At 37.9% G+C, this 27545-nt stretch overlaps 2 protein-coding genes across 2 annotated transcripts in view; one reads left to right on the top strand and one right to left on the bottom strand.

Annotated features, from left to right (window-relative positions):
• Nucleotides 1-1353: 1353 nt before the first annotated feature.
• Nucleotides 1354-17283, top strand: smarcal1 (SWI/SNF related, matrix associated, actin dependent regulator of chromatin, subfamily a-like 1). The gene is made up of 17 exons (XM_020931888.2): nt 1354-2033; nt 2107-2455; nt 2768-2818; nt 2920-3177; nt 3267-3317; nt 3417-3600; nt 3731-3881; nt 4150-4311; nt 4392-4457; nt 5760-5900; nt 7479-7697; nt 9199-9269; nt 10530-10632; nt 11986-12168; nt 15102-15202; nt 15334-15430; nt 16538-17283. Exons 1-17 carry the CDS (start codon nt 1698-1700, stop codon nt 16709-16711), a joined length of 2697 nt encoding a protein of 898 aa, XP_020787547.2. The 5' UTR covers nt 1354-1697; the 3' UTR covers nt 16712-17283.
• The window catches only part of nme9 (NME/NM23 family member 9), a 23030-nt gene continuing 12577 nt past the window's right edge, over nt 17093-27545 (bottom strand). Inside the window, exons 11-15 of the mRNA XM_055148725.1 lie at nt 27062-27213; nt 25930-26074; nt 22852-23114; nt 22692-22772; nt 17093-17163 (exon numbers count right to left, since the gene is read on the bottom strand). Of these exons, the coding sequence (XP_055004700.1) occupies nt 17093-17163; nt 22692-22772; nt 22852-23114; nt 25930-26074; nt 27062-27213 (712 nt within the window). The remainder of the gene's footprint in view (nt 17164-22691; nt 22773-22851; nt 23115-25929; nt 26075-27061; nt 27214-27545) is intronic.

Raw genomic sequence — 27545 nt, 5'->3', positions numbered from 1 at the left:
ATTGTCACGGAGCTCGAAAAGCAGATCAAATAATTGATGGCGTGGCACGTTAAAGGCTAAATCAGTCTTACCTGGCGAGCTACACCAATTGCTATAGGACTCACAGTTTCAGGCTTTTCTCATGGATGCCCAGGCAGACTGCAGGTCGAAAACAAGTCTGTGTGAAGCTTACATCCCGAATGATCGTGTTTCCACTTCCCGGGGACACGCCAGTGGGGTTTAAATCCGTGCGTAAAATCCAGCGCGGGCAGGACGGTCCTGCCGTAGGTGAACGCGGTTTCTCTTGTGATCATTGGCCGTGGAGTCGGTGCTGCAGCTTCAGCCCCATGGTTCCTGGGACAGCTCCCAGACGCCACACGTCATCACCGCACACTGATGCAAGCAGCCAATTCAATAGGCTACTACAAGAAGCCTATGGATTCAAGCGAAGCACTGGACGCCAGTAAAAGCCACTACGCGAAATACAGACCTATACGTCCCGAGCTCACGTTCCCTGCAGTGAAGTAGTCTACTTAGTGGAACCGGTTTGTTCTTCTTGTCCCTACTTGTCAGATTAAAAGAAATGTAGGCTAGATATTGTATATGATTTATTTATTTATTTTACAAATATATATAGAGGCTACAAGAAAAGACTACTTCTCCAACACAAGGCTACAGTAATCAATGGAATGCACCCATGGCACTGGCATAAAAATGTGTTCATAATCATACCACTGCTAAACAGGGACAAATTGCACTTTCTCATAGAGTTCCTCTTGATCAGTGCTGATAACGGCGAGGTTCAAAAATAAATTTATTCTAACCACATGAGGAACAGAAGTAATGTCATAAAGGATATAGCTGAAATGTATGTATTGTTAGTGCCCGCAGCAGCGTTACTCAGTGGTTACTTAGCTCTAATCAGAGCATATTGTTGTTGTGTCATTGGGCAAGACACGTGATCCACTTATGTTATATGAACACCATAGTGGTGGCGGTCAGGGGTACGTTCAAATAGTAGACTTCCCAGTCAACTGATTAGAAAGATTGTTCCTCTGCAGCTAGCTATTTTCTATGACCACTCTCCATAAAAGCACTTAAATGTGAAATAACTGGTGGAGGGTTTGCCGCCTTGTGGTCTCCATGGAGATGTAATTGCAAACTAGAGAACATACTGTACCTTTAATGTAGCCCCAGTAGTGCAAAAGTCCCTAATGAGTGAACATTAAAAGTTATGAATACCTTAACTTACCTCGAAAACACCAGCCCAAAAAGCTTTGGTATATGGAAGATTTATTTATTTATTTTTAGTATGTGGCAGAAAAGAGGCTGCACGTGCTTTGTTGTTATTCTACGTCACTTCCTGCGCGGCAGAAAGGAAACTACAGCAGCAACTTCACTTTTAGCTGTTAGCATGTTTGTTTTGAGATCATCGCTCCACAACACTCTACTCAGGAGTTGACTTTGGCTTTTCTGGACATTGGCTAATGGAATACCGTCGTAACACCCATGTTGTTGACACTTTTTACTTCAAAACCTGACTTTTTCTGTACTGTTGCAGATTAGCATGCTACTAATAGCGCTGGACGCTGCTCCTAAATTGGCTAATAACGTGAGAAAAACGGAGATCACTTTTAACTGTATGTACTGTACGATTTTTAATCCCGCGTAGCTCACAGCATATTTAGAGCAGATTTGCTTTAGCAGCAGAAACCATCATGTCCAATCAACTAACAGCAGAGCAGCAGAGAAGAATCGAGGAGAACAGGCGCAAAGCTTTAGAGAGGAGAGCGCAAAGACGCGGACAAACTGCGCCTATAGTCAGACCTGCCACCGCCAGCGCGTCATCGGTGCAGAGCTTTCAGTCTCACAAGCCAAATGCAGCTCCCGTCGGTGTTATTGAGCCTACAGTGCCTCTTTCTCGCCCAAATCGGTTTGTCCCTCCTTTTAAAACGGTCCACAACAGTAACACCAACGTCCATGTACCTGACTTATCATCTGGCACAACCACACAAAGCAGTCGCAGTATGTCCACTGCACCTCCTCCTAGAAAGGTGAGAGACTTTCTTTATGTGTAGGCATGTCAAATGGTGATTTCCTAATGAATGATTCTGTGTTTTCTTGTAGATACAAATCATTGATGTGCAGCCTCAGAATAAAGGTCAACATGTTAGCAGCCCTGTCTTGTCCACTGGAGGCCTGGCTGTGAAACCGCTACATGCACAATCTAATGTTCCCTCCAGCATCTCTGAAGGTTCAGCGAGCTCTTTTTATAAACCACCCAATAAATCTTCCACAAATCCTGTGGCACGGCCTGCTCCAGGCTCCTCTGCTGTAAACCCTGCACCTGCGAAGAGACCTGCGATCTCTGTGAGAGGCAAGTGTGTGCCTCACACTGAGGGCCGCTTCAGAGTGGAGGTGGGATTTCATGCAGCACTAATAGCTGTCTTTAAATCCATCCCTTCTAGAAATTTTGGTAAGTAGTTCTTTTAAAGATGTACTCAAATATAATTAGTAGTTTCCATCATGACAGAGGTATTTATAATATATTTAATAATGGTTATATTAGGCAAATGGCCAGCCCACCAAGGCAGAATACAATAGTGTATTATATACACTATTATATATACACATATTATATTTGACAGGAGGCAAAGGGGTCGATTGTACCGGGTCCCTAGGTCAATGGACCTAATTATATAATTTATAGTATAATATTGTCCACATCTAAATGACACAGCTTAAATTAGGCAGTCTGCAAAATCACTTGCATAAAAATCTTTTTTAGACCCAGCTACAAAAATGTGGAACTTCAGTCTTGAAGATTATCAGCATCTAAGTAAGTAAATTCTAAATAATTATGAAAAACAGGTTGTTGTTGTGGATGTGAGGCTGCAATGTAAAACGTGCACTTGTTCATTTCGTGCTGCTCCTCTTCAGTGCGTGATGTAGCGTCCCTCTCCTCCGTGTCTCTGGGGCCTCTTGAGGGGATGGAGATGCTGGACACTGAAGTCTCGAGTCGCGCTCGAGACGGAGCGGCTCTGGAGGCTCTACTGAAGCTGTGCAGCGGGTGGCAGAAACCCAGAGCCACTTTACAGGGCCAGTGTGTCCTTGTGTCTCCATCCAAGTTTGAGGTGGACATTGGTTACCATGTGGATGTGATTGCTGCTTTTAAGCAAATGCCAACCAAGAGCTATGGTAATAACCCTTTACTGATTCTTACTACTGCACAATAATTTGCTTTGTATTCATAATACATTTGCTTTTCTGCTTTATTTGAATGCCAGACATGACAACAAGAAAATGGAGCTTCTCGCTCGAGGATTACAAACCACTGAGTAAATATCAACATATCCTTTGCTTGTATAATGTATTTCTGTGCTTTTTGTCTGCTTGGATTAGTCACCTTTTCTAAGCCTGTTGTGTTCCTTACTCAGTGGACCTCCTGAGTGGGATAGCAGCCGTGGAGGTGGAGCCTCTTCCCAGGGCAATAATCCAGGCTTTCTCTGCCAGGTTCGAAGGGCCTCAGGCCAGGTCTGTAGCAGTCCCTGAGGCAGACCTTTCCAACATCGACCCCACACTCACCACAAGCCTTATGCCCTTTCAGAGGCTGGGAGTCAAGTATGTGCTGTTAAACCACTTTGTACCACTATGAATCATATATGTCTGTGTAATCTCTCTGTCTTTTGCTGTGAATTATATATCTTGGTAACAAAAGAATGGCAACAGATCTTTTTTGTGTGTATCAAAGTTTTGCAGTGTCCAAAGAGGGTCGGCTTCTCCTGGCTGATGACATGGGTTTGGGGAAGACCGTACAGGCCATTTGTATAGCTGCTTACTATAAAAGTGAATGGCCTTTACTGGTGGTGGCTCCTTCTTCAGTCCGATTTACATGGGCCGAGGTAAGTCAGTTTAATGGAAAATATTTAAACAGCTCTTCTCTATCTCCCTTCCAATCAAAGAGTAGGATTACAGGATACTGCCCTTTAAAAGACTCAATTTTTATCATAAACTTGACAAATATTAACTACTATATTATTTTTTTATTACTCAACATAATGTTTCAGTCAAAGTTTTGTATATATTTTCTACACATGATTAAATGAAAGAACTACATAATCAACTTCATGTGGTAAATCTCATAAAATTAACTACCCCGGTCACGTACAGGCCTTCAAGCGCTGGCTGCCCTCCCTGAGGCCTGAGAGCATTAATGTGGTGGTAAAAGCCAAAGACGACGTCCGCTCTGGTTTAGTCAACATCATCAGTTATGACCTCCTGAGCCGAATAGACAAACAGAATCCTGGAAACCCCTTTAAAGTTCTCATCATGGTGAGTTAATGCATGTAGGGACAGGTAAAGTGTGCAGGGTTAACTCAACTTTTAATTCACATTCATGATGTTTATTGCAGGATGAATCCCATTTTCTAAAGAACATAAAGACTGCCCGTTGTAAAGCGGCTCTTCCACTTCTAAAGGTACTTTTCCTGTTTATATTGGTACTTTGCATTGACATCATGTTGGGGGATTCTACATCTCTATTGGTGGAGTGTTCAACAGTTGCCATGATGATAAAATGCACACATTAGTAAAAACAAAAAAATAAACACTACCGGTCAAAAGTTTTAGAACGCCCTAATTTTTCCAGTTATTTATTGCAATTCAAGTCGTGCAAGTCCAATGAATAGATTGAAATAGTACAAAGGTAAATACTGAACAGACATAGGTTAAAAAAAAAGATAAAAGATAATAAAACACAAGTCCAAGCTCTGCCAAAACTACCTCAGGAAAAAAGAACAAGATGGTGAGCTTGAAAAAATGGAGTGTCCAGCACAGTCTCCAGACTTAAGCGCCATTGAGCTGGTTTTGGATGAATATGACAGAAGAGTGAAAGCCAAGAAACCTACAAGTGCCACATATTTATGGGAACTTCTGCAACAGACTTGGGAAGAACTTTCTGAAGAATATTTGATTTCTATTGAAAAAAAAAATGCCAAGAATGTGTTCAGCTGTTATATCTGCCAAATGTGACCACTTGAATCAAAAGTTTAGAATAAGTTTTGGTCTATAAATTTATTCCATGATTTATTTTTCAACTCAGATTGCTTATTTATTCTATGCTTTCATTTCAGAGTGCAATGACACAATAAACAGTAAAAAAAATTTGAAGAACTGTGGTGTTATAAAACTTTTGACTGGTAGTGTATATATATAATCTGAAAAAATACAAACTGGATTTAAACGACACATGTGAGCGGTCCTGTTTAGGAGAGTGACTGACAGAAAAACTGTGACTGTGTGACTGTAATTTTATATGTGAGAGACTTATAAAAGTGCACAAATCATCTCAGCGCTTTCTGGTCAGACTTTGTTAGAATAAAATTTAGATTAAGTCTAATTTGTGTAACATAGCTTTTAACAGAGCAGTGCTTTCAGTTAGCGTCACACCTGCAGTTGCAAAGTATCAATTCTTCTAGTACTACATGTTTTTCGTACTTCTTTACTATGATATGTTTTTCATTGTATAGGCTGTTTTGTCATAGTAACCTTTGCATGTTATAAAAGCGTTCTACTATAATGCAAGTTAAGAGAAACAAAACTCAGTAAATGTAAGTTTTACTTCATATTTTCAACACAAAGAAGTTAGAGTAGATATTTGCAGTGTGTCTCCCATTGCATCCCAGGTACGCCCCAGTAGTGACAATACCTCCCCGTGTTTGGTTGGGTGCTTTTTAATTTCTTGCTCTGTCATCATCATCGGTCTCTTTTTCAATCCTCAGGCAGCAAAGAGAGTGGTTCTTCTGTCTGGGACCCCGGCCATGTCCAGGCCTGCGGAGCTTTACACTCAGATCCTGGCTGTCAGACCCACACTTTTCCCACGCTTTCACGACTTTGGCCTGAGATACTGTGATGCCAAACAGGTACCTGCGCTAGTCCACATAAGGTCAAATAAGGCAGTAGTTTAGTAAAATGTACTTTGGACAATACAAATGTACTTTCTATAACATTAAAGGGCCCATATTACTCTATTTTCTAATGTGTTACAATGTTGTTTCCTCATCACAAACACACCTTAAGTTGTGTTTTGTTTCATTCGCACTTATAATAACGAAACCCTGCATGTTTAGACTGAGTTCTTTTCTCAAACAGAAAACACTCTGTTCCACCTTGTGATGTCATGTGGTAATACAGGAAGTGCTCCACTGTGTTTTCAAACTCCATACACCTTCACTAGAATCATCATCATCATGAAGCTTTGAACTTGAAAACTACCACTACATGACATCACAAGGTGGAACAGCATTTTGAGCTTTGGAGATGGAGACAGACTAATAAACCATGGTTACTCAAACATGTGTGAATGAAACAAAACACAACACCAGGTATGTTTTTGAGGAGGTAACAACATTAAGCATGACTTAAAGCTCACAAAAATCCATTATGTGTAATATAGGACCTTTAACATACATTCTTCCTTAAATAATACTAATATTATTTAGTGTCATACCTTGAGTGCTAAGTAGGGGTGTAACGATATCCAAGTCTCATGATATGATATTATCACGGTATGAACCTCTCGGTAAGGGAAAGCTCACGATTAGGGATGTAACAATATCCAAATCTCTCGGTACGATATTTTCACAATATACATCTCACAGTACGATATTTTTTGCAATATTTTGTGGAGGCTAATATGCTACTTTTTCCTCTTAAAATGCCTTGACAAGACTTAATCCAAAGAACTAAGACTTAAAATTGCTTAGAACTGTTATTTCTTCATGTACTACACTGAAATGGAGCAAAGGATCATGGTCTATGTAGTTCTCTCTGTCTTTTTTTTTTTTTACCTATTGCTGCACCATAACTCTTAATTTAAGCAAAGACTTGTAATTCGATATATTGTGATAGCCCACGGTATTATTGTGAGAACTTTGACGATACGATATCACAATATTGCGGTTATTGTTACATCCCTATTAAATAATACTAATATTATTTACTATCATACCTTGAGTGCTCAGTTAACTAAATGATAATATATATCAGTAGTTAGGAACTGTATGTAAGATGTAGATGTTAAATTAATCTATCTGCAGGTTTAGGCACTGGCAATCAAAGTTCTTCTGAAACTGTAGTCCCCCTTTTGAAAACAGTCAGGGTACATACAGTTCCTTTTATGGATGACTGATACTGCGCTAAAATTTAGACATACTGCAAAGAGAGTTTTGAACTAAAGCTCTGAACTACATAGAGCTCGCCAAGTTCAAACTCAATAAAATAATATGTACCACAGTATTTTAAAATGTGACAGTAGTGGATGCAGCCTCAAATAAGTTTAAGCTAACACTAACCTCAAAGAACAAATTTGCATAACATAAAACACTCGAAAAATCCTCCAGAGTCGATCCTTTCACTTCACATTTTCTTTTGCCACTGTCTGTCCATGCATTCCCCAATTTCCTTTCTTGTGCGTCTGCCTTGATCCCCCCCCTCTTCAGATGAACTGGGGCTGGGACTACTCAGGCTCATCTAATCTGGGTGAGCTAAAGCTGCTGCTGGAAGAGTGTCTGATGCTACGGCGCCTCAAGTCAGAAGTCCTGTCGCAGCTTCCTTCCAAACAGAGAAAGGTGGTGACAATTACCATCGACGGAATCAGCACCAGAACCAAAGCTGCTCTGTCTGCTGCTGCCAAGGAGCTGGCAAAGGGACACCGCAATGTGAGTTAGATTATTGTCTTTCAGGAATCACAGGGTTCCTCACGATTTGAAACGATAGACGATACACGGCTCACAGTACGATATTATCACGATATGGCTATAAACGATATAATGTACATAATATATCACTTTTTTTTTAAAGGTGCACTGTGTAACTTTTTGGTTGGGGGTCCGTCACCTGCTTGTTTCTATGGATATGTCATTGCTCAGCCTGGAATGTTCCACAGTATGACATTAAACAGCTCTACCTTACATTTATTCAATTACATGTTTTTTATAGCTCAAAAATGCTTAGAAAAACAGTCATTCTGACTGTAAGCAGGCTTGCCTCTCCACAGATGGGACCTGTAACTTGGTCTGGTTTGGTTTTCATTATGCTAAAAAGTAGGGATGTAACGATATCCAAATCTCTCGGTACGATATTTATTGCCATATTTTGGAGAGATAATTCTAGATAACTGTAGAGCTTTTTTCATCATAATCCCAAGAATTCAAGTAAAAAAACATATTTCTTCATATTGTCTCCACTGAAATGAATCATGGGATATGTAGTTTCCAATGTTTATAAGCTGTTGCTACGAACTTGTAATTCAATCCACGATATTATGGTGAGACTTCTGACGATACGATATCACGATATTTTGGTTATTGTTACATTCCTAGTAAAAACCTTCAATGCTTTGTGAAACATTCCAGACTAAGCAATAACATCTCCAAAGAAAAAAGTATTTGACGGACCCTCCTCCAGAGAAGTTACACAATGCATCTTTAATAAGCAAAGACATAATTCTTGGTTAAATCACTACTTGTGCAAAGTTGATATGAAATACATCTATTTTTATGTCATGTGTATTGCATAAAAAAATTCCTTCCACCAAATAAGCAATAAAATTATAGTGTGATAACAAAAAAAATGCTAAAAGACACCAGAAATCCAACCCATAACGTGCTACATTGGTCTCCAGGAGGAACAGTTGATAACTAAGGTTCATTAAATACAATCAATCAATGAACCTGCCCAGGGACTACAAGTGGAAATTAGAACTGGTGCTACAACCTGGTACAATGCATCTCTCTTGTTAAGGTTAATGTAAATTGTGCACTGTCCCTGTCTCATTAAACAAATAAACTAAACTAAACTAAACTAAAATACTCTTGATACAGCAGCTCACTATAATTATACTGTATCACCAAATTTAGTATCACGACATATGGATATTTCACTATTTTTGCACATCCCCATTCTCCGCACGGCCCCAGAAAGCAGAAACATCCCCTGATAATATGAGTAGTAATGAGTTCTGAAGAAGATTGTAGAAGTGAAATTATGTTTTTTGCAAAAGTCTTCTAAGGTTTCAGTGATTGGAAGTGCACTGGAAGGACCAAGGGATCTGACTGAGTTGCATAATCACACTGTTCCCCTGAGTAATGGCAGCATTATTGAATCAAACAGAATCTGCTGTCAGTTCTTATCGTGTGCTTTTTCTTATCTCTTTCCCAGAAAATAGAGGAGAAGGAAGCACTGCTGGTTTTCTATAACTACACAGCTGAAGCCAAGTTACAAGCCATCATGTATGTACTGTCAGTTTCTATTAGTATTAGTAATTTTTTTTTAAATATAGTCTGAAAACTCAAGAAATCTTACGAACTGGATTTAATGGTGCATTGTGTGACTTTTCTGGTGGAGGGTCGATTAAAAGGTTTGCTCCACAGAGGTTTTATTGTTTTTTTTGGAATGTTTCACAGTTTGGTATTAAACCTGCCTATCACCATGGAGACCAAACCAGGCCAGCTTACAGGTCAGATCTGTTGAGAGTAAGGCTGTGCAATTAATTTAATTTTGATTTCGGGATTTCAATTTGTGTCAAACGATCTCCAAACTAATATAAACAAGTTGAAACAATTTAAAGCTTAACAAAGTTTATTTGGGGAAGTATATTTATTTTTATTTTTTATTTAAATATAGAAATAGAACAGCTGGATATATAGTTTATTTTCTATGCCTTATATTAAGTATATTTTATTCATTTTATGTTTTATACATCGCAAAACTGCTCTAAGGTACATATTTGTAGCTTATATTTATTTTCAATTTGAAAGTTTTCCACAAATTATCAATAACAAAGTGATTTTTTGAGAGAGAGAAATGCTGAATAAATGCATTGTGTAACTAAAAATAATCGTTTGAATAATCGTGATTTCAATATTGACCAAATAATCGTGATAATGATTTTTTCCATAATCCAGCAGCCCTAGTGGAGAGGCAAACCCACTCACAGTCAGAATGCCTGTTTTTCAAGGTATTTTTTGAGCTATAAAACCACCTTTAATTGAATAAATGTAAGGTAGAAGTGTTTAATGTCATATTGTGGAACATTTCAGGTAGAGCAATGACATCTCCATAGAAAGATGACGGCCTCCTAACCAAAAACGTTACACAGTGCACCGAAAATTTACACAGTGCTCCTTTAAACAACACATTTTCAGGAGTCTGTGATCAATACGAGCGTTTATGATCCTGTTAAGGAGAAAAAAGTTGAGAGTCTAACTGAAAAACTGCTATCTAGCTTATAACTAATTTTATGTGAGAGACTTATTAAAGTGCACAAATCATCTCATCTGTTGTAGTTCTAACTAAACCAAATCTTTGTGTTAAAATGAAGCTCAAATTAAAGTCTGACTTGAGTAACAGCGCTTCTAACAGAGCATTGCTTTCAGTTAGCATCACACCCCCAGGGATTGTTGACAGCATCAGTACTTCAGTGTGTTTCGATGTACTATACTATTTACTTCTGCTGATTTTCTACATAATTTCCACTGTTTTGTTTGCAGGGAGTACATCACAGACATGCTCGAATGTGGAAGGGAGAAGTTTTTGGTTTTTGCGCATCACAAGTTGGTCCTGGATCATATCACTTCAGAACTGACAAAAAAGGTGGATAACGCATTCATATAGTGTGTTGTGTATAGTCAATAAGGTTATTATATTCACGTATTTGTAGCAGTTACAAACCCCACTTTGGCTTGGAACAATCCGAAAAACTCAAAAAGTCAAGCTTTTAAAAGGGGCTTAGTGTAATGGGCCATTTTCATTCTAGCGCAATTCAATTCCATATGTATCCAGACGATTATACTGTTTTTATATTTTAATATAATAAATATTTACATAATCCCATAATTAAAACCTGATATTCAAGGTGTTTTATTATTGCCAGCATGTTTAAATTGTTTATTTTTTTACTTTGTAATAATAATGGTGAGCACATCTCATATTAATATGTTTATTTTAAGACATGTTGTACTGCTGTAACTTCATACCTGGAGTTGTGTTTTGTTTCATTCACACGTTTGATTAATCTTTTTATTATTATTAGTCTGTTTACATCTCCAAAGCTTAAAATGTTCTCTTCCATCTTGTGATGTCATGAAGCAGTAGTTTAGTTTTCAACAGCTCCTTTTACCTTTTGTTCAGGAGAGATTGGCAATTCCAGGACTGAAATTATCCAAATAATTTTAGTGAAGGTGTATGGAGTTTAAAAATTCCAAACTAAGATGCCCTGTGTAACTTTCTGGTTAAGGGTCCGTCACCTACTTGTTTCATTGCTCTGCTGGAAATATTCCACAGTATGACATTAAATAGCTCTACCTTGGAAATTCCAATGCTTGAACTCATCCAAATGATTCTAGTGAAGGTGTTTGGAATGTTTTCAGTTTAAGAGAAGAACTCAGCCTAAATATACAGGATTTGTGCATTAAATAAACGTGTGAATGAAACAAAACACAACTCCAGGTCTGTTTGTGATGAGGAAAACAACATTAGAACAGAAAATAGCAATCATAATATTGGTCCTTTTTATAGGTGCATTGTGTAACTTTTTTGGTGGAGGGTCCATCAAATGCTTTTCTTCATGGAGATTTTATTGCTTTGTCTGGAATGTTCCACAGTATAAACCTTTCTATGTTCACGGAGACCAAACCAAACTAAGTTACAGGTTAGATCTGTGGAAAGGCCTGTTTTTCTTGGTATTTTTGAGCTATTAAACCACTTGTAATTGAATAAATGGAAGGTAGAGCTGTTTAATGTCATACTGTGGAGAACTCCAGGCAGAGGATTTACATATCTGTAGAAGCAAGACAACGATGGACCCCAAACCAAAAAGTTACACAACGCACCGTTAAATAAAAAAACAATAAAACTTTAGTCCGTCGTTACCATGTTGAAGCTGTACTGCTGATCAGACGAAAGCAAACAGGAGCCCTTTTAACATTGACGTACTCTCTTCGGCAGAACGTGAGTTTGATCCGTATTGATGGGACCACTCCTTCAGCCGAACGCCAGCTGCTGTGTGAGAAGTTTCAGCACTCCACTAAGCCCTATGTGGCGGTGCTGTCTATCACCGCCGCCAACATGGGTCTGACTTTACACGCTGCTGACCTGGTTATCTTCGCTGAGCTCTTCTGGAACCCTGGGGTAGGTTTTAACAAAGTTCCTTCTGTGTACGCTCAGACTTTGCTTGAGGCTGATGGGATGTGGGTATGAGAGACCAAAAGTAGGCCTGTCACGATAACACATTTTCAAGGATTTAGACCTAGACAGTGGTGGATAAAGTACTCAATTAAAGATGCACTATGTAACTTTTTGGTTAGTGGTCTGTCACCTGCTTGTTTCTATAGATAAGTCATTGCTCTGCCTGAAATATTCCACAGTATGACATTAAACAGCTCTGTCTTAGATGTTTGAAATTACAGATGATTTTATAGCTCAAAAATACCTAGAAAAACAGGCATTCTGACTGAGTAGAGTCTCCTCTCCACAGATCTGACTTGTAACTGGGTCTGTTTTGATCTCCATGATCTCCTTGAAGGTTTTAGTACCATACTGTGAAACATTCCAGACAAAGAAATAACATCTCCATGTAAAAAAGTATTTGATTGACCCTCCACTAGACCAGGACCAAAAATTACTCAAGTAAAAGTAAAAGTTCAAGTATCAAGAAGTGAAACTGTTGAACTACTGCTTAAAAATGTGCTTAAAGAGTAAAAAGTAAAAGTACAATTAAATCATCAAATGTACTTTGATAAACAATTTAGTTGATGTGAGACAATTGATTTCTTTATTTTTGTAGCTCTTTTTGTGTTTTTGTGTGTTTGTTTTGCTCAAAGTTGGGACATCAACTCAAATTAAATGTGCTGAAAATAAGTCTTAGCTTTTTCAGCAGGTCTTCAAAAGTAAAACACAGAAAAGTACTTTTTACTTTTCAGTCCAGATCTAAAATGTAGTGGATTGGAAAGTACAGATAGCTGCTCTCAAATGTAGTGAAATAAAAGTAAAACATATAATAGTAATATCCACTGTAAAAATGTACAGATACCTAAAAATGTAACTTTTAATTTTACTTTTACTTTTGTACTTTATTACCTTCCACTACTGGACTTAGACAAACTTTACTGATCCACAAGGGAAATGATTTGGACACAGTAGCTCACACATCACAATATAATATAATAAAGAGCATAAAACTGTAAAATGTAATAAATGTAAGGTAGAGTAATTTACTGCCGTACTGTGGAACATTCTACACAGATCCTCATCAGTATATTGAAGTTCAAAATTTATTATTGTGACAGACTTATGCTGCTAACACTTTTATATATATTTTTTAAAAACCTCAGAATTCAGAACACAGCCAACCCAGACATCCTTTTTCTTAAATGCAGTCTGGTCTTTGATTTCCTGAGTGTGGAACAAATCAAAGCAGACTAAAGTGAATGACAGTGGCTAGACATTTGCTGATAGAAAAACTGTTTTAATATCCTCTCCTCTTCACTATTGAAAACCACACAAAATGTCTTAAATAACCACCTTACAACTTCTAAAATAGAGCAAAAGTCAGGGTATTTCTTCAAAGTAATTGCAACACTTTTTCAGAAATGTGGGCTTTCTTAAGATTCTTGTAAAGTATGAATATAATTTTCCCATTTCAGGTCTTATGAATGACTTCACCCACATCACCTCTACAATAAAGCCACTCACAATAAGAAAAAGACTGCGATTATTAAGTGTAGGGGTGTGCAAAAATATTGAAATATCGATATTTTGTGATTAGAGATTGATCGATATGGGTTTTTCCACTGCTGAGACTCCAAATCAACCAATAGCCGATAAGCTCTGCTGATATTTTTGTTGATTATTTTTCTCAAATTATGTAATTTAATGGTACTACAAACCCACCCACAGCCCTTTTTTTTTTTTACCACAAACCCATAAGAGAACTGTGTGGTCATGTTTTGTGCTTTTCTTTTCTTATTAAAGTGTTAAAATTAAGCTTTGTGTGTGTTTTTAAGCCACAGATTGACCAAAGCTAAATATGTATTGTATTTTTTTGTATCTACTAGCAATTTCTTTTGTCAGTGTCCTTCAATTTTGTTGCTTATTTATTGAAAGGAAACTTATTTATGCATTACACTTGTCACTGTTTTCATGATTAAAATAGATGTATTTATGCACAGGTTGGGGTTTAACAAATAAATGCTGTTGCTAAAATATATTTGGTTCTTAAAGATGCACTATGTAACTGTGGAGGGTCAGTCACCTGCTTGTTTCTATGGATATGTCATTGCTCTGCCTGGAATGCTCCACAGTATGGCTTTAAACAGCTCTGCCTTACATTTTGTCAATTATTCAACTAAAAAATACCTAGAAAAACAGGCATTCTTTCTGTGAGCGGAGTCGCCTCTCCACAGATCTGACCTGTAATGTGATCTGGTTTGGTCTCCATGAAGAAAGAAAGATTTAATACCATAGTGTGAAACATTCCAGACAAAGCCACCTTGAAAAAAACACAACATATCACAGTAAAAAACTATTGCATTCATTGCCAAATCGTGACAATATCATATCATGTGACTTGGATATCGTTACACCCCTAATAAAAAGTAAAAGTGATTGGCACATATTTTGAGATCTTAAAGGCTTCTAATGTAGTGATTTCGTGACAATTGAATGCGTTGTTTTTTTCCAGCTGTTTTTCTTTGTATATTTTTGTTTGCTCAAACTACAAATGTGTGAAAATCAAACCCCTTGCCTTTTCAGATAGTCTCAAACACTGTTCAAAAAGTGAAGTAAAAGCAAAAAATATCCACTTTAAAATGTACTTTAAGGTGCATTGTAAATCCGTGTATCATTCGTTCATTAGTTTTTCAAAATAAAACCAAATCTTGAAAGAAAACAGCAACATATCACAATAAAAAAGACAACTGCATTTATCGCCAAATTGTGATAATATCGTATCGTGAGCCGTGTATCCTGTATTGTATGGAATCATTGAGAGACCCTGTGATTCCCAGCCTTAATCAAGTGTAATCTTTTGTCATTACTATGACAGATTTTGCATTTTGTTTCAGGTCCTCATTCAGGCAGAGGACAGGGTGCATCGAATTGGACAAACCTGCAATGTGAACATCCACTACCTGGTTGCCAAGGGAACAGCTGATGACCACCTTTGGTACGTATGCATCAATGGCAGATACTTTGCTACTGTTCACCCTGTACTTATGTTCACTTTTGAGCCACACACAGACTGTAACTTGGTACTCAGTCTGAAGTGTGATATATATTGATTTTATTCTTATACAGGCCGCTTATCCAGGAGAAAATGAACGTCTTGGAGCAGGTCGGTCTGTCTGAGTCAAATCTCTCAGAAAATGCAATCAACTCCAGCTTCCACTCAAAGGTAAGCTATAGAATCACTGATATAGATATACGTGTGTGTTTCAGTCCGTGGTGGAAGAAGGGAAAAAAATCGACTTAAGTAAAAGTATTAAAGCACTAGTTTAAAAATTTGCTTAAACAGTAAAGTGTAAAAGTGTTTTGCACATATTTTGAGATCTTAAAAGGCTTCCAATTCAGTGATTTTGAAACAATTGAATGAGTTGTTTTTTCCAGCTATTTTTCTTAGTATATTTTTGTCTCCAAACCAAAATGAAAAAATTGATAACGATTTTTTTTAAAATTTATTTTCAATTTTGTGTTTAAATGAATAATTGAAAAAATGGATAACGGCCATACGGACTGAACTAGGACAGATCCCAGGACTGAAACGGGACTAAAACGGTTCTAAAACAGGATTAACTAGGTCTAAACCAGGACTAAACCAGGTGTACCAGGACTAAACTGGTCTCAGTCCTGATCTCAGACCGGGACTGAGACCGGGACCAAACTGAGACTGAGTTCCGGTCTGACTCCCGGTCTCAATCTCGGTCTAGTCCTGGTCTCAGTCTAGGTCTCGGTCTCGGTCTGGTCCCGGTCTGTTTCCCGGTCTCAGTCCTGACCACAGTCTATGCAGGTGCACCTCCAGGCCTGTCCCGACACTCCTGGCTCTGTCCTGGCTCTGTCCTGGCTCTGTCCTGGTTCAGTCCTGGTTCAGTCCTGGTTTAGCCCTGGTTTAGTCCTGGTTTAGGGCTGAGACCAGGACCGGGACCAGACCGTGACCAGGACCGGGATCAGACCGGGACTGAGACCGGTTTAGTCCTGGTTCAGATCTGATTTAGACCTTTCTATTGTCATGGAGACCAAACCAGACCAATTACATGCCAGATGTGGAGAGACAACCCCGCTCACAGTCAGAATGCCTGTTTTTCTAGGTATTTTTGAGATATAAAACCACCTGTAATTGAATAAATGTAAAGTAGAGCTGTTTAATGTCATACTGTGGAACATTCTTCACATAGACTTTTTCTCCGATATCTTCAGTGACAGGTTTCAGCAAGTTTGAGAATACTTTTGAAACACCCAGATAACATTTGTATATCTTTTAAGTCAATATTATTTTTGTTTTTAGGACCCAAATCAGAGGAGCATCATGGACATGTTTCAGAGATCATTCACAGATGAAGATGCCATAGATGAAGCTCTCTTGTTAGAAGCTGCAAACGAATGGGACGACACCTCCACATCTGCTGACAAAAACACAAGCAGCAATCCTAATCTGGTAACACAAAACACAACCAAATGAAGCATTGGGGACTATTTCAAGCGATAACAAAACCCGGAATAAATGTAAATGAGTATATACAGCTGAAAGTTATATTTTATTCCCCCATGATGTCCAAATATCATGACTGAAGTTGTGTTGTAAAAATGAATAGATGTAAAGTGATACGTTAATAAAAAGGATTTCTTTTACAAAGCAGATATAAATCCCTGACTCCAGAGGCTGTCTATCCATGAATTATTAATACTCCCCAGCAGAGAGGCATACAGCATGTGGTCACGGGGCATTCCAACCACCACAAATCTATGAAGTGTATTTTATTACCACATTTACTGCACAATCTGGTTGTTGTTTCTGTTTTGTCAGAGGATGCTAGTGTACAGATATGTCTTGCCGTTTGTTTCATTGGTCTGGGTCGTCACTTTCTTGTGTTTCGGTCTCTGTGCTGTAGAGATGCAGATCAGGGGGGAGACCTGTGGGCAAAAAAGTGAAAATACAAGAATTATACAAGCAGTGATGGGAAGAATACTACTGAAAATGTAGTTACAGAATACTGAATACCCAAATTAAAATGTATTTTGTTATCTATTCCGATACATGGCCAATCAGAGTATTGTGTTGTGAATACTTTTACAGTGAGTTGCATTATATACTATATATATATAACTACAAACAGTTTTATTTTTATTGCACTGTTTCTGGAGTGTCTGCTAACTGCTTGTCTCCATGGAAATGCTATTGCTTTGTCTAGAATGTTCCACACTACAGAATAAATCTATCACGAGGGAGACGAGGAGGTTACAGCATTACGCTACATTACAATTCAGATCTGTGAAGAGTCACCCCAAGTCTGATTCATCAGCCGATTTCACTTTGTGGAAACCGTCTGACCTCGCAGCATTAGGATTCGTTTGCGCGACGGTCGAGTACTTTTTAAAATTTAACCAATCGCTGCTATTTGGTTGATAAAATTCACCAAACATTCTCTTGTTCCTCGATCTCGGGAATTGTTGCCAACACAGAATGTATGGCTCTTCGCTGATTGGCTGGTGCCCAAACTCGCACTTCCGGGGTTCTTGCAAACCGTCTAATGTATTCCGATTCCTGACCTAGTCGCTGGAGAGAAATTAAATTGAGCGGAGGCACTAGGTGGTGCCAGCCTGGCTAGGTCTCCCCTACTCACAGAAGGAATTAATGTATTTTTGAGCAATAGAAACACCTCTAAAGAATAAATGCCAAATGGATATATAATGTCATACCGTGGAACATTCCAGGGAAAGCAAAAACATCAACATTGGAGACAAGTAAGTAGTGGACCTTACACCCGAAAAGTTGCACAGCGCACCTTTTTACTTGCAGTGCTCAGCATAAATGAATACACCTCTTTTGAAAAGTCACATTTTAAACAATATGTCAGTGAACACAAAACATTTGCAAAATGTGCACAGACTAATTTTAATGCAATATTTTAGGACAACAATCTAAGGTTAATATTATAACTTGGATTACATAATTTTCAGTTTTAGTGAAATTAGGGTGGTGCAAAAATGAGTACACCCCACAACAAAACCTACTACATCTAGTACTTTGTAGGGCCTCTATTATTTATAATGACTGCTTCAAGTTTTCTAGGCCTGGAATAAACAAGTTGGCAACATTTGGCAACATCAATCTTTTTCCATTTTTCAGCAATGACCTTTTTCAGAGACTGGATGTTGGATGGAAAGTGATGCTCAACTTGTCTCTTCAGAATTCCCCAAATTTATATTATTAACCTTAGCTTTTTGTCCAAAGTTCAACAGATACTGTATTAAACTTAGTCTGTGCACATTTTGCTAATATTTTTTGTGTTCATTGTTCGTATTGTATAAAATGTTACTTTTCAAAGGGGGTGCACTCATTTATGCTGCACACTGTACATCTAATTAGGGATGAAAAATTAAAAGGAATGTATGCCAAAAATGCACATATTCCTTTTCATTTAGGAAAGTAACTGTCACTGAATATCATAGAGTGGAAAAGTAACTGTACTGGAATACAGTCACTCAAAATGAGTATTTAGATTATTTTCAGATATTTTCAGTTAGAGATAGACCGATGTATCGTTTAGCCGATATTTGACCTTTTAAGTGTATCAGCTATCGGCCATAAATCTCCTGTAGAAGTTGATATTTTGTTCGGCTCAACCAGCTGCCTAAATATGCATGAAGCTTTAGTCCAAAGAAAGTACCGGTACAGCAAAAATATGTCTACACTGCTTTATTTGATAATTTGGGAAAAATTACCTGAATAGGTGCTACATATCAGCCCAAAAATATCAGTAGAGATCATTGTCCATTGGTGTTGGATTCTAAACTATCGGTATCAGCATTGGCCATGAAAAAATGTATGTGGATCTCTATTTTTGGTCCATGTTTTCAGTTATTTCCCCACACTGTATACAGTGTAAAGAGACAGACTTCCACTGACACTGCATAGTTTGAATCTGATGACAGCCAAGAGAGCTCTTTCAATAAAGCAAGTGCATTTAAATTCTGCCAACAACTGGAGGGGTATTTGAAACATATTGCTGGCAAAAGGGATATTTTTGAAAAGGACTCTCCGAAGTAAAGATGTTTGGAGGTTTCTCAATTGTGAAAACACAATTTTGCATAATATTCTGAAGAATGGAACAAATGCTTTCTCAGGATTGGTTGGTTTGAGCGTGTTTAAAGGACACATATTACACTATTTTTTACACTATTTTCTCATCTACGTTATAATGTAGTTTCACACACGTTTAACGCACAAACCCTGCATATTTAGTCTGTTTCATCTTATGATATCAGGTGGTAATACAGGAAGTGCTCCACTAAGGCTGTGCAATTAATCGAATATCGTGATTTCGTGTCAAACGATCTCCAAACTCATATAATCGAGCTGAAACGATAAAGCTTAACAAAATTTATTTTGGGATTTTTTTTATATAAATAAGTATATTTATTGTAGAACAGCTGGATATATAGTTTATTTTGGATACATTTATGTTTTTCTCTGCCTTATTTCATGTTCAAAGTATATTTTAGTCATTTTATGTTTTATACATCACAAAACTGCTCTAAGGTACAGAGCCTGAATTTATTTTCAATTTGAAAGTTTTGCATAAATTATCAATATATATATATTTTTTTTAAGAGAGAGAGAAATGCTGAATAAATGCATTGTTTAAATAAAAAATAATCATTGAATAATCGTGATTTCAATATTGACCATAATAATCGTGATAATGATTTCTTCCATAATCGAGCAGCCCTATGCTCCACTGTGTTTTTAAACTCCATGCACCTTCACTAGAATCATTTGGAGGATTTCAGACTTGAAATTAACACTCTCTAATGAACAAAAGGTAAAAGGTAGGTGTTAACTTGAAAACTTCGGCTTCGTGACATCACAAGGTGGAACAGCGCATTTTGAGCTTTGGAGATGTAGACAGACTAATGATAAACATGTGAATGAAACAAAACACAACCCCAGTTATGTTGAGGAGGTAACAACATTACAACGTGGCTTAAATTTAGCTCATAAGAATCAATTTTCATAATTTTCACCACACTATTTTAAATATAGAACTAATGAATGTCTTTTTTTATTTTGAAGATAATCCATACACCAGCGCAGTATAGGGGGTTGGTTTTCCATCTCCTATACCCCACTTACTGTAGAGATAGTCATTCACAGTCTGCTCTCATTTCTCATCTGTAAAACCTATTTACACTTAAGTAAAGGGGGAGTGATCCTTGGCAATAAGAATTCTTAAGTGAAATGGTGCTCTACCTCGACAGCTGTTGGGCTTCATAAAAATGCAGTTGGTTCTTTACACACAGATACAGAGCAGTTTGGATGAGTGTTTCGGATGCTGCCTGTGACATTATGAAGACGAGTAGCTTTGCTGTTATATAAATCAGGAAAACACAGACTCATCATCATAGCAATCTACTGGAAATTGTTGCAGGATGTATTTTCCAAACCCACATAACCAATAGACTGTCACTGCTGTTGAAAATAATGCTGCCTTATGTGCTTTTTGGATCCACTCCGCAACAGGTCAGTAATGGAGGACCCAAAGTTTTGTTATTTTGTTGGGAAACTTTCACGGAAACTCTGTAATGAGCTCAAACATTGTATGGATGTAGAAAAAGACATTTTTTTTTCTTGTCATTTTGATATCACAGGTCTTTGTTCCCAGCACATGGTGTCTAGAGTTTGTTTATCGCGCAGATGGCAATTAGCAATTATTAAATTAGTCCCTGATTATGTAAATAAGTAGTTCCCAAAGTGAAAGTTGGGGTTGTGAGGCACTAAACTGGTTTTAAGATACAATTACATTAGAAAAAAAAAAAAAAAGTATGACAATGTATTAAACAAATCCCTTGATGTAAAACAGCATGTTGTTTCAGAAAACTGGCTCCAATAACACAATACATATTCAAATAAACATTAAAGGGCTCATATTACACTATTTTATGATCTATGTTATGATGTTTTCATCATCACAAACAGACCTGGGATTGTGTTTTGTTTCATTCACACATGTTTAACACAAAAAACCTGCGTATTTAGGCTGAGTCCTTCTCTCAAACTAAAAACACTCTGCTTCCCCTTGTGATGTCAGAAAAGAAACAAAACACAACTCCAGGTATGTTTTTGAGGATGCAACAACATTATAATATGGCTTAAGTCAATTTAGTGTAATATAGGACCATTAAACCATCGTCTTGACACTTAAATTCACCGCTGTCAATTTGATTCTGCAGTGGTGTTTGTGAGGTTGTCGAATGGTTAATTTGGGGGTTCCAGCCTAAAAAGTTTGAAAACCCATAATTTAAATAGTCAAATGGTTGTGAGTAATTGTAACCTTTAAGAGAGCAAGTAGATTTTAAACCAATTTGGGACTAAATTACACCATTTTCATGAATTTCATCCACAGTGAACCAAGAAGTCTACACCTTTGGACCAAGACCCATGATTTGAGGCACTGTTTTGGATGTATTAAAGGGACAGTCTGGAATTTTGGACATAGGACCTCATTTCCTAGTTAGCCAGAGTGTTGGAGACGTGTGGAGACACTTTTTAAAATATTCCGTCCAGTCCTTGTATTTGCAGAGGTCGCTTGTGCTAGACTAGTGCATGTCAATGGCCATAGTTATCCTGCCACTAAAAACAGTCTTATTCACTCCACAAAACACCCGAAGCAAATCTGTTATTACGCCAGACTGTCGATGTAAATGTCTGTGTTGATCAAATAATGTCTAAAATAAAACTAACCTTGCATTGCATGAATCATTGCATGTTGAGGGACTATTTTCTCATATATCAATCGGCTGCTGCCAAGCTTTTTATCAGGAAATACAACTTGCTGCTGCTGCTCAGACATAAATCCTTCAAATGCAAGGTTGGTTTTACTTCTAAAATGATTCTATCGACACAGACATTCACATCGACAGTCTGGCGCTATAATTGTTTTGCCTCAGGTGCTTTGTGGAGTGGGTAACACTGTTTTTAGTGGCAGGATAACTGTCGACATGCACTAGCCTAGCATCAGCGACCTCTGCAAATACAAGGACTGGATGGAATATTTAAAAAAGTGTCTCCACATGTCTCCAACACTTTGGCTCACTAGGAAATGAGGTCCTATGTCCAAAATTCCAGATTGTCCCTTTAATAATAATAACAATGCATTACTCTTATATAGCACTTTTCCAGACGCTCAAAGTCGCTGTACAGTTTGATGCATTATTCATTCATTTCATACCCAGGTGAAGTGTCTAGCCTAAGGACACAACAGTTTTTTTTTTGTTTTGTTTTTTAACCTAGTGCCCCACTGTAGCACTTGATTTTCCCAGCTGTCTCTCATCCAAGTACTGACCAGGCCCGGCCCTGCTTAGCTTCTGAGATGTGACGAGATTAAAGTTTGACAAAGAGGTTTGGCTGCACAATACTGATATAAAAATTCTACTGTTACCGTCATACTGATGGTCCGACAAATGCCCTGAAGAACTTGACAGCCCAGTGTTCTCATCTGTGGTGTTGCTTTGCTCTTTAACTGGAAAAAAAATACATATTCATACATTTTCTATACACAATTTGATGAAAAAATATTATACTTTTTTATTTTCTTTTACCAAAAACATATCCTTCGGTTTCTGCCTCACTGCTGGTCACTTGCTCTGCACTGAGATCACCAAACAATAGCTGTATTTCTCTGTCTGCCTGGTCTACGCTGGAGGAGCCATGGACTGCATTGTGTAAGATGTCAGAGCCGAAGCGGGCCCTTAACAATTCCGGGGACATCTCCTTGGCTTTGTCTGGGTCTGTGGGGCCCATCAGCTCCCTCCACTCCTCCACCGCATTCTCCTTAGAGAGGACGAGCAGCAGACAGGGTCCACTGAAAACAAAGCAACGGGAACAAATGAGTCATGTAGGTAACATAGGTAAAAAAAAATATGTGAGTGAAACTGACAGTGTACACAGGTGGAGACCATTTTGAAATAATTTTGTAAAAAAGATGCGGACCTAGCTTCAGAATCAGAATTATTTGTCATTTCAGTATAAAAATACACAGAAACGATGCACTACACTCAGGTTATCAGTAGTATAAAAACAGTATAAGAAAAATAGCTTAAAATACTGTATGTCAAGTGCAGTCTTTAAAGGTGCATTGTGTAACTTTTCTGGTGGAGGGTCCATCAAACGCTTTTCTCCATGCCAGGCCAAGTTACAGGTCAGATCTGTGGAGAGGCGACCCCGCTCACAGTCAGAATGCCTGTTTTTCTAGGCATTTTTAAGCTATAAAACCACCTGTAATTGAATACATGTAAGGTAGAGAGCTGTTTAATGTCATACTGTGGAATATTCCAGGCAATAGAATGACATATTAACAGAACTAAGCAGCTGATGGATCAAAAAGTTGCATAGTGCACCTTTAGGGTTAGGGTTAGGGTCTTATTTTCATATTCAGCTTCATCTTTTAAACACAGTTTTGGGACTTGTCACGATAAAAACATAATTTGTTGTAAATTGTTAATTGCTATAGCAACGGTCATCATTTTTAATTATTCTCAAACGCCTGAATAGTTTATTTGTTTTAGTGTCCATGGAATGGTCAATGCTCATGGATTAAAGTGAAAAAAAATAAAATAAAATCATCAGAATTTTTTCTTGTGTCATGTCATGGGCCTATACCCACCTCGGCAATGCACACAGCACAAATGCTTTATGAAGAATAATTAGCCTAAATTGTATTTAAACTGAGGAAAACCACAACCTTCTTGAACTTTATGTAGTAGTAGTAGTAGTAGTAGTAGTAGTAGTAGACCTCGTAGTAGCCTAAAGCCAAATTGTTTCATAGCCGCTGTGCTGGTAGCCTACACTGAAGTAGCGTGGCATTTATTTAGCGCACAACAAAGCTTTAAAACATATGCTCCAAAAACCTGTCACAAGAAAGGGTTCAAGCAAAATAGATCACATGCCTTTCCCATCTCCCCTTATCTGTATCAGTCTCATGATTGACCTCGAGCGCCTTCAGTTGATGGAAATGCGTCACAGGGATGGACAACTTTAATCCATGAATGGTTTGTCTAAAATGTTCCACAGTACGACGTTCAACTTCTCTACCTCTGCAGAGACAACCACCATCAACAGGCCAAGTTACAAGTCAGATCTGTGGAGAGGAGACCCTGCTCACAGTAAGAATTTTCCTTTTTTTCCCCAGTAATACACCTCTAATTTAGTATTATACAATGGAACATTTCAGGTAGAACCCTAACATCTCTATGGAGACAATCAGTGTCACACAATGCATCTTTAAATCAGTGTATAAAACAACTGAGCAAAAAGAAATCTGTAGTTTAGACAACGTGTGTAATACCATAGTTTTTTAGACAGAGCCAGACGCTGAGCTGAGTGTGCGAGACAGTCAGGGTGAGCTCTTTTCCACTAGTGCTGCTAGACTGATATTTCTGCTATTACTGTCTGGGCAGCTGTTTTAAAGGTGCATTGTGTATTTGTTTCTATGGATATGTCATTATGAGTATGACATTAAACTGATTACATTTATTCAATTACAGGTGCTTTTATAGCTCAAAAATACCTAGAAAAACAGGCATTCTGACTGTGAGCAGGGTCATCTCTCCAAAGATCAGACCTGGAACTTGGTCTAGTTTGGTCTCCATGAGGATAGAAAGGTTTAATGCCATACTGTGAAACATTCCAGACAAAGCAACAACATCTCCATGTAGAAAAGTCTTTGACAGTGAACCTTTTAAGGCACTAATCAGAATAAAAAGGCAAATCTTAAATCTAGATGACAATTGGTACAATAGATGACAACAACATAGTCTTCTTACTCAGATTAGGTAGGTCTACTCTGATTTAAATAAAATACTAGATTTTCTGTTGCAAGAGCTGATTAAACTTTCAGAAGCAGTGCTGCAAATCTCTTTAATGTCTTTGAAACTGCCCTTTTGTGACTCCATTTTGGACAGGTCTAAACAGGATCCTCAAATACATCAGTTGGGAGTGCTGACATCGGCGTTCAAATGGACTTTTTATTGAGATTCGGATAATTGTCCAAACAAACCTGGCGTGTAATAGTTATTTTGTGGTTAATTATTAAAGGTATCAGATAATAGGGCCCAGCTCTGCCAGGCTCTGCAGGTGCCACTTTCCAACCAATAGAGAAGAGTGAAGTGAACTGATTTGACCCTGACTTGCTGCAGTGGTGGAAGAAGTAATCAAACTGTGTTACTTAAGTAAAAGTTCAGATACCAAAGCAAATAAAAAAAAGGCTCAAGTAAAAGTATCACATGAAAAAATCTACTTAAGTAAAAGTATTAAAGTACCGGTTTAAAATGTGCTTAAAGAGTAAAAAGTAAAAGTATTTCACACAGATTTGAGATCTTATAAAGCTTCAAATGTGGTGATTTTAATAAAGATTTGCGCTGAATTTTGTTCAGCAGAAACAACTAAATTGTTTTTCTCTATCTGTTTGCTGTTTGCTTGCTCAAACTATGGCCTTGATAGAAAATTATTTCCAGCAGGTCTCACAAAATAATACAAATACCTTTACTTTTCAAAATGTAGTGAAGTACAGAAACCTAAAATTTTTACTTTATTATAATAATTTACAACTTTTTCTCCATTATGTTTTGCCTCTGCTTGTTTGTAATGGTAGCCTACTGTAAATAAAGAGTTTCACTAACCTACAAATGAACTGGACCAGCTTATTGAAGAATGACTCCTCTTTGTGATCTCTGTAAAACTCCTCGGCCACTTCCTTGGACAAAAACGTCTCCTGTTTATTTTTAATTGTAAATCCTTTGCTGTGAATCTTCTCCAAAATCTCATCTGTTAGAATGAAAAACACGGCACACATGTAAAGAAAAAATAACGGTCCACATCTGTACATATCTGCAGCAGTATTGATATCAGTAATTGTGCGTGCGTGTATTAGCTGTAAAAATATGTCATCATTCTTACAACCTACTCATAGTTTGGAGTGTCACATTTTTTGCCTCGTGTATGCTGTGCGGACCGCGCCTCTAAACCAGAACTAAAACCAACCAGGACTAAAATCAGGACTAAAATGAGGGCTAAAATCAGGACTAAACTAGAAATAAAACCAGGACTAAACCAGAACTAAAACCAACTAGGACTAAACCCAGGACTAAACCAGGACTAAAATCAGGATTAAAACCATGTCTCTACCAGAACTAAAACCAGGACTAAACCAGAACTAAAACCATCCAGGACTAAAACCAGGACTAAACCAAGACTAAAATCATGACTAAAACTAGGTCTAAACCAGGACTAAAACCAGGACTAAAATCAGGAGTAAAACCAGGTCTAAACCAGGACTAAAATCAGGACTAAAACCAGGTCTAAACCAGGACTAAAATCAGGTCTAAACCAAGTTTAAACCAGGACTAAAATCAGGTCTAAACCAGGACTAAAATCAGGTCTAAATCAGGTCTAAACCAGGTCTAAACCAGGTCTAAACCAGGACTAAAATCAGGTCTAAACTGGAACTAAGCCAGGACTAAACCAGGATTAAAATCAGGACTAAAACCAGAACTTAAACCAGGACTAAAATCAGGATTAAAATCAGGTCTTAACCAGGTCTAAACCTGGTTTATGTCCAATTCTAAAGACATGATACTTAAAGTTAAAGCTATACGCCATGTTGTAATGCTGTTCAAATGCTGGTCAAAAACATACCCGGAGTTGTGTTTTGTTTCATTCACACATTTTTAATACAAAACAACATGCCTTAAAGCTCACAAGCGTCAGTTTTGTGTAATATAGGACCTTTAATACCTCGTAAACTTCACCCACCTTTATGCTCCTCCATAACATCAGGTTTGACGATAGCCAGAGTGTGTTGTTTGGGAAAGAAGAAGTTGATCTCGTGCTTTGCCTCCTCTGTGCTGGAGCTGCCGTGGAGCTGGTTGATGGGGTCGCCCTCTGAACAGAACAGGGCTCTCAGACTGCAGGGTGGGGACACAGGAGTCAGCGTGTGATCTGATGGTTTTCAGGTAAGTGCAGTCATTTTCTCCACTTCTCCAAGCCATCTCACTCAGTCTGTCCAGTCCAGTTCAGTTAGTCATTTCCTGAAAACTGTCGGAGAAAAAAACTACAAAAATGGGATCAATGGACAATTCAGGGAGAAAGAAAAGGTAGTGCACTGCAATCACACAAAGAGGTGGATTTCATTCTGTGCAGAAGTGGAGATATTCTTTGCTTTATGCTTTTGTATTTAATGAATTGAAAAGAGAGGTCTGGAGATGTGTTCTATCCAGGAAGTGCTTTTCTTCATTAG

This window comes from Boleophthalmus pectinirostris, unplaced genomic scaffold, assembly GCF_026225935.1.
Source record: "Boleophthalmus pectinirostris isolate CB_2022bp ecotype Guang Dong unplaced genomic scaffold, ASM2622593v1 HiC_scaffold_1, whole genome shotgun sequence".
Lineage (NCBI taxonomy): Eukaryota > Metazoa > Chordata > Actinopteri > Gobiiformes > Gobiidae > Boleophthalmus > Boleophthalmus pectinirostris.
Note: the sequence above shows the minus strand (reverse complement) of the source record. Positions and strands in the feature narration are given on the sequence as shown.

Excerpts from the sequence above, each read along its gene's own strand:
- smarcal1 (XM_020931888.2), top strand. The coding sequence starts at position 1,698 with ATGTCCAATCAACTAACAGCAGAGCAGCAGAGAAGAATCGAGGAGAAC. Across the intron at positions 4,312-4,391 it reads CCTTTAAAGTTCTCATCATG|GATGAATCCCATTTTCTAAA; the intron begins GTGAGTTAATGC and ends TGTTTATTGCAG. Across the intron at positions 12,169-15,101 it reads AGCTCTTCTGGAACCCTGGG|GTCCTCATTCAGGCAGAGGA; the intron begins GTAGGTTTTAAC and ends ATTTTGTTTCAG.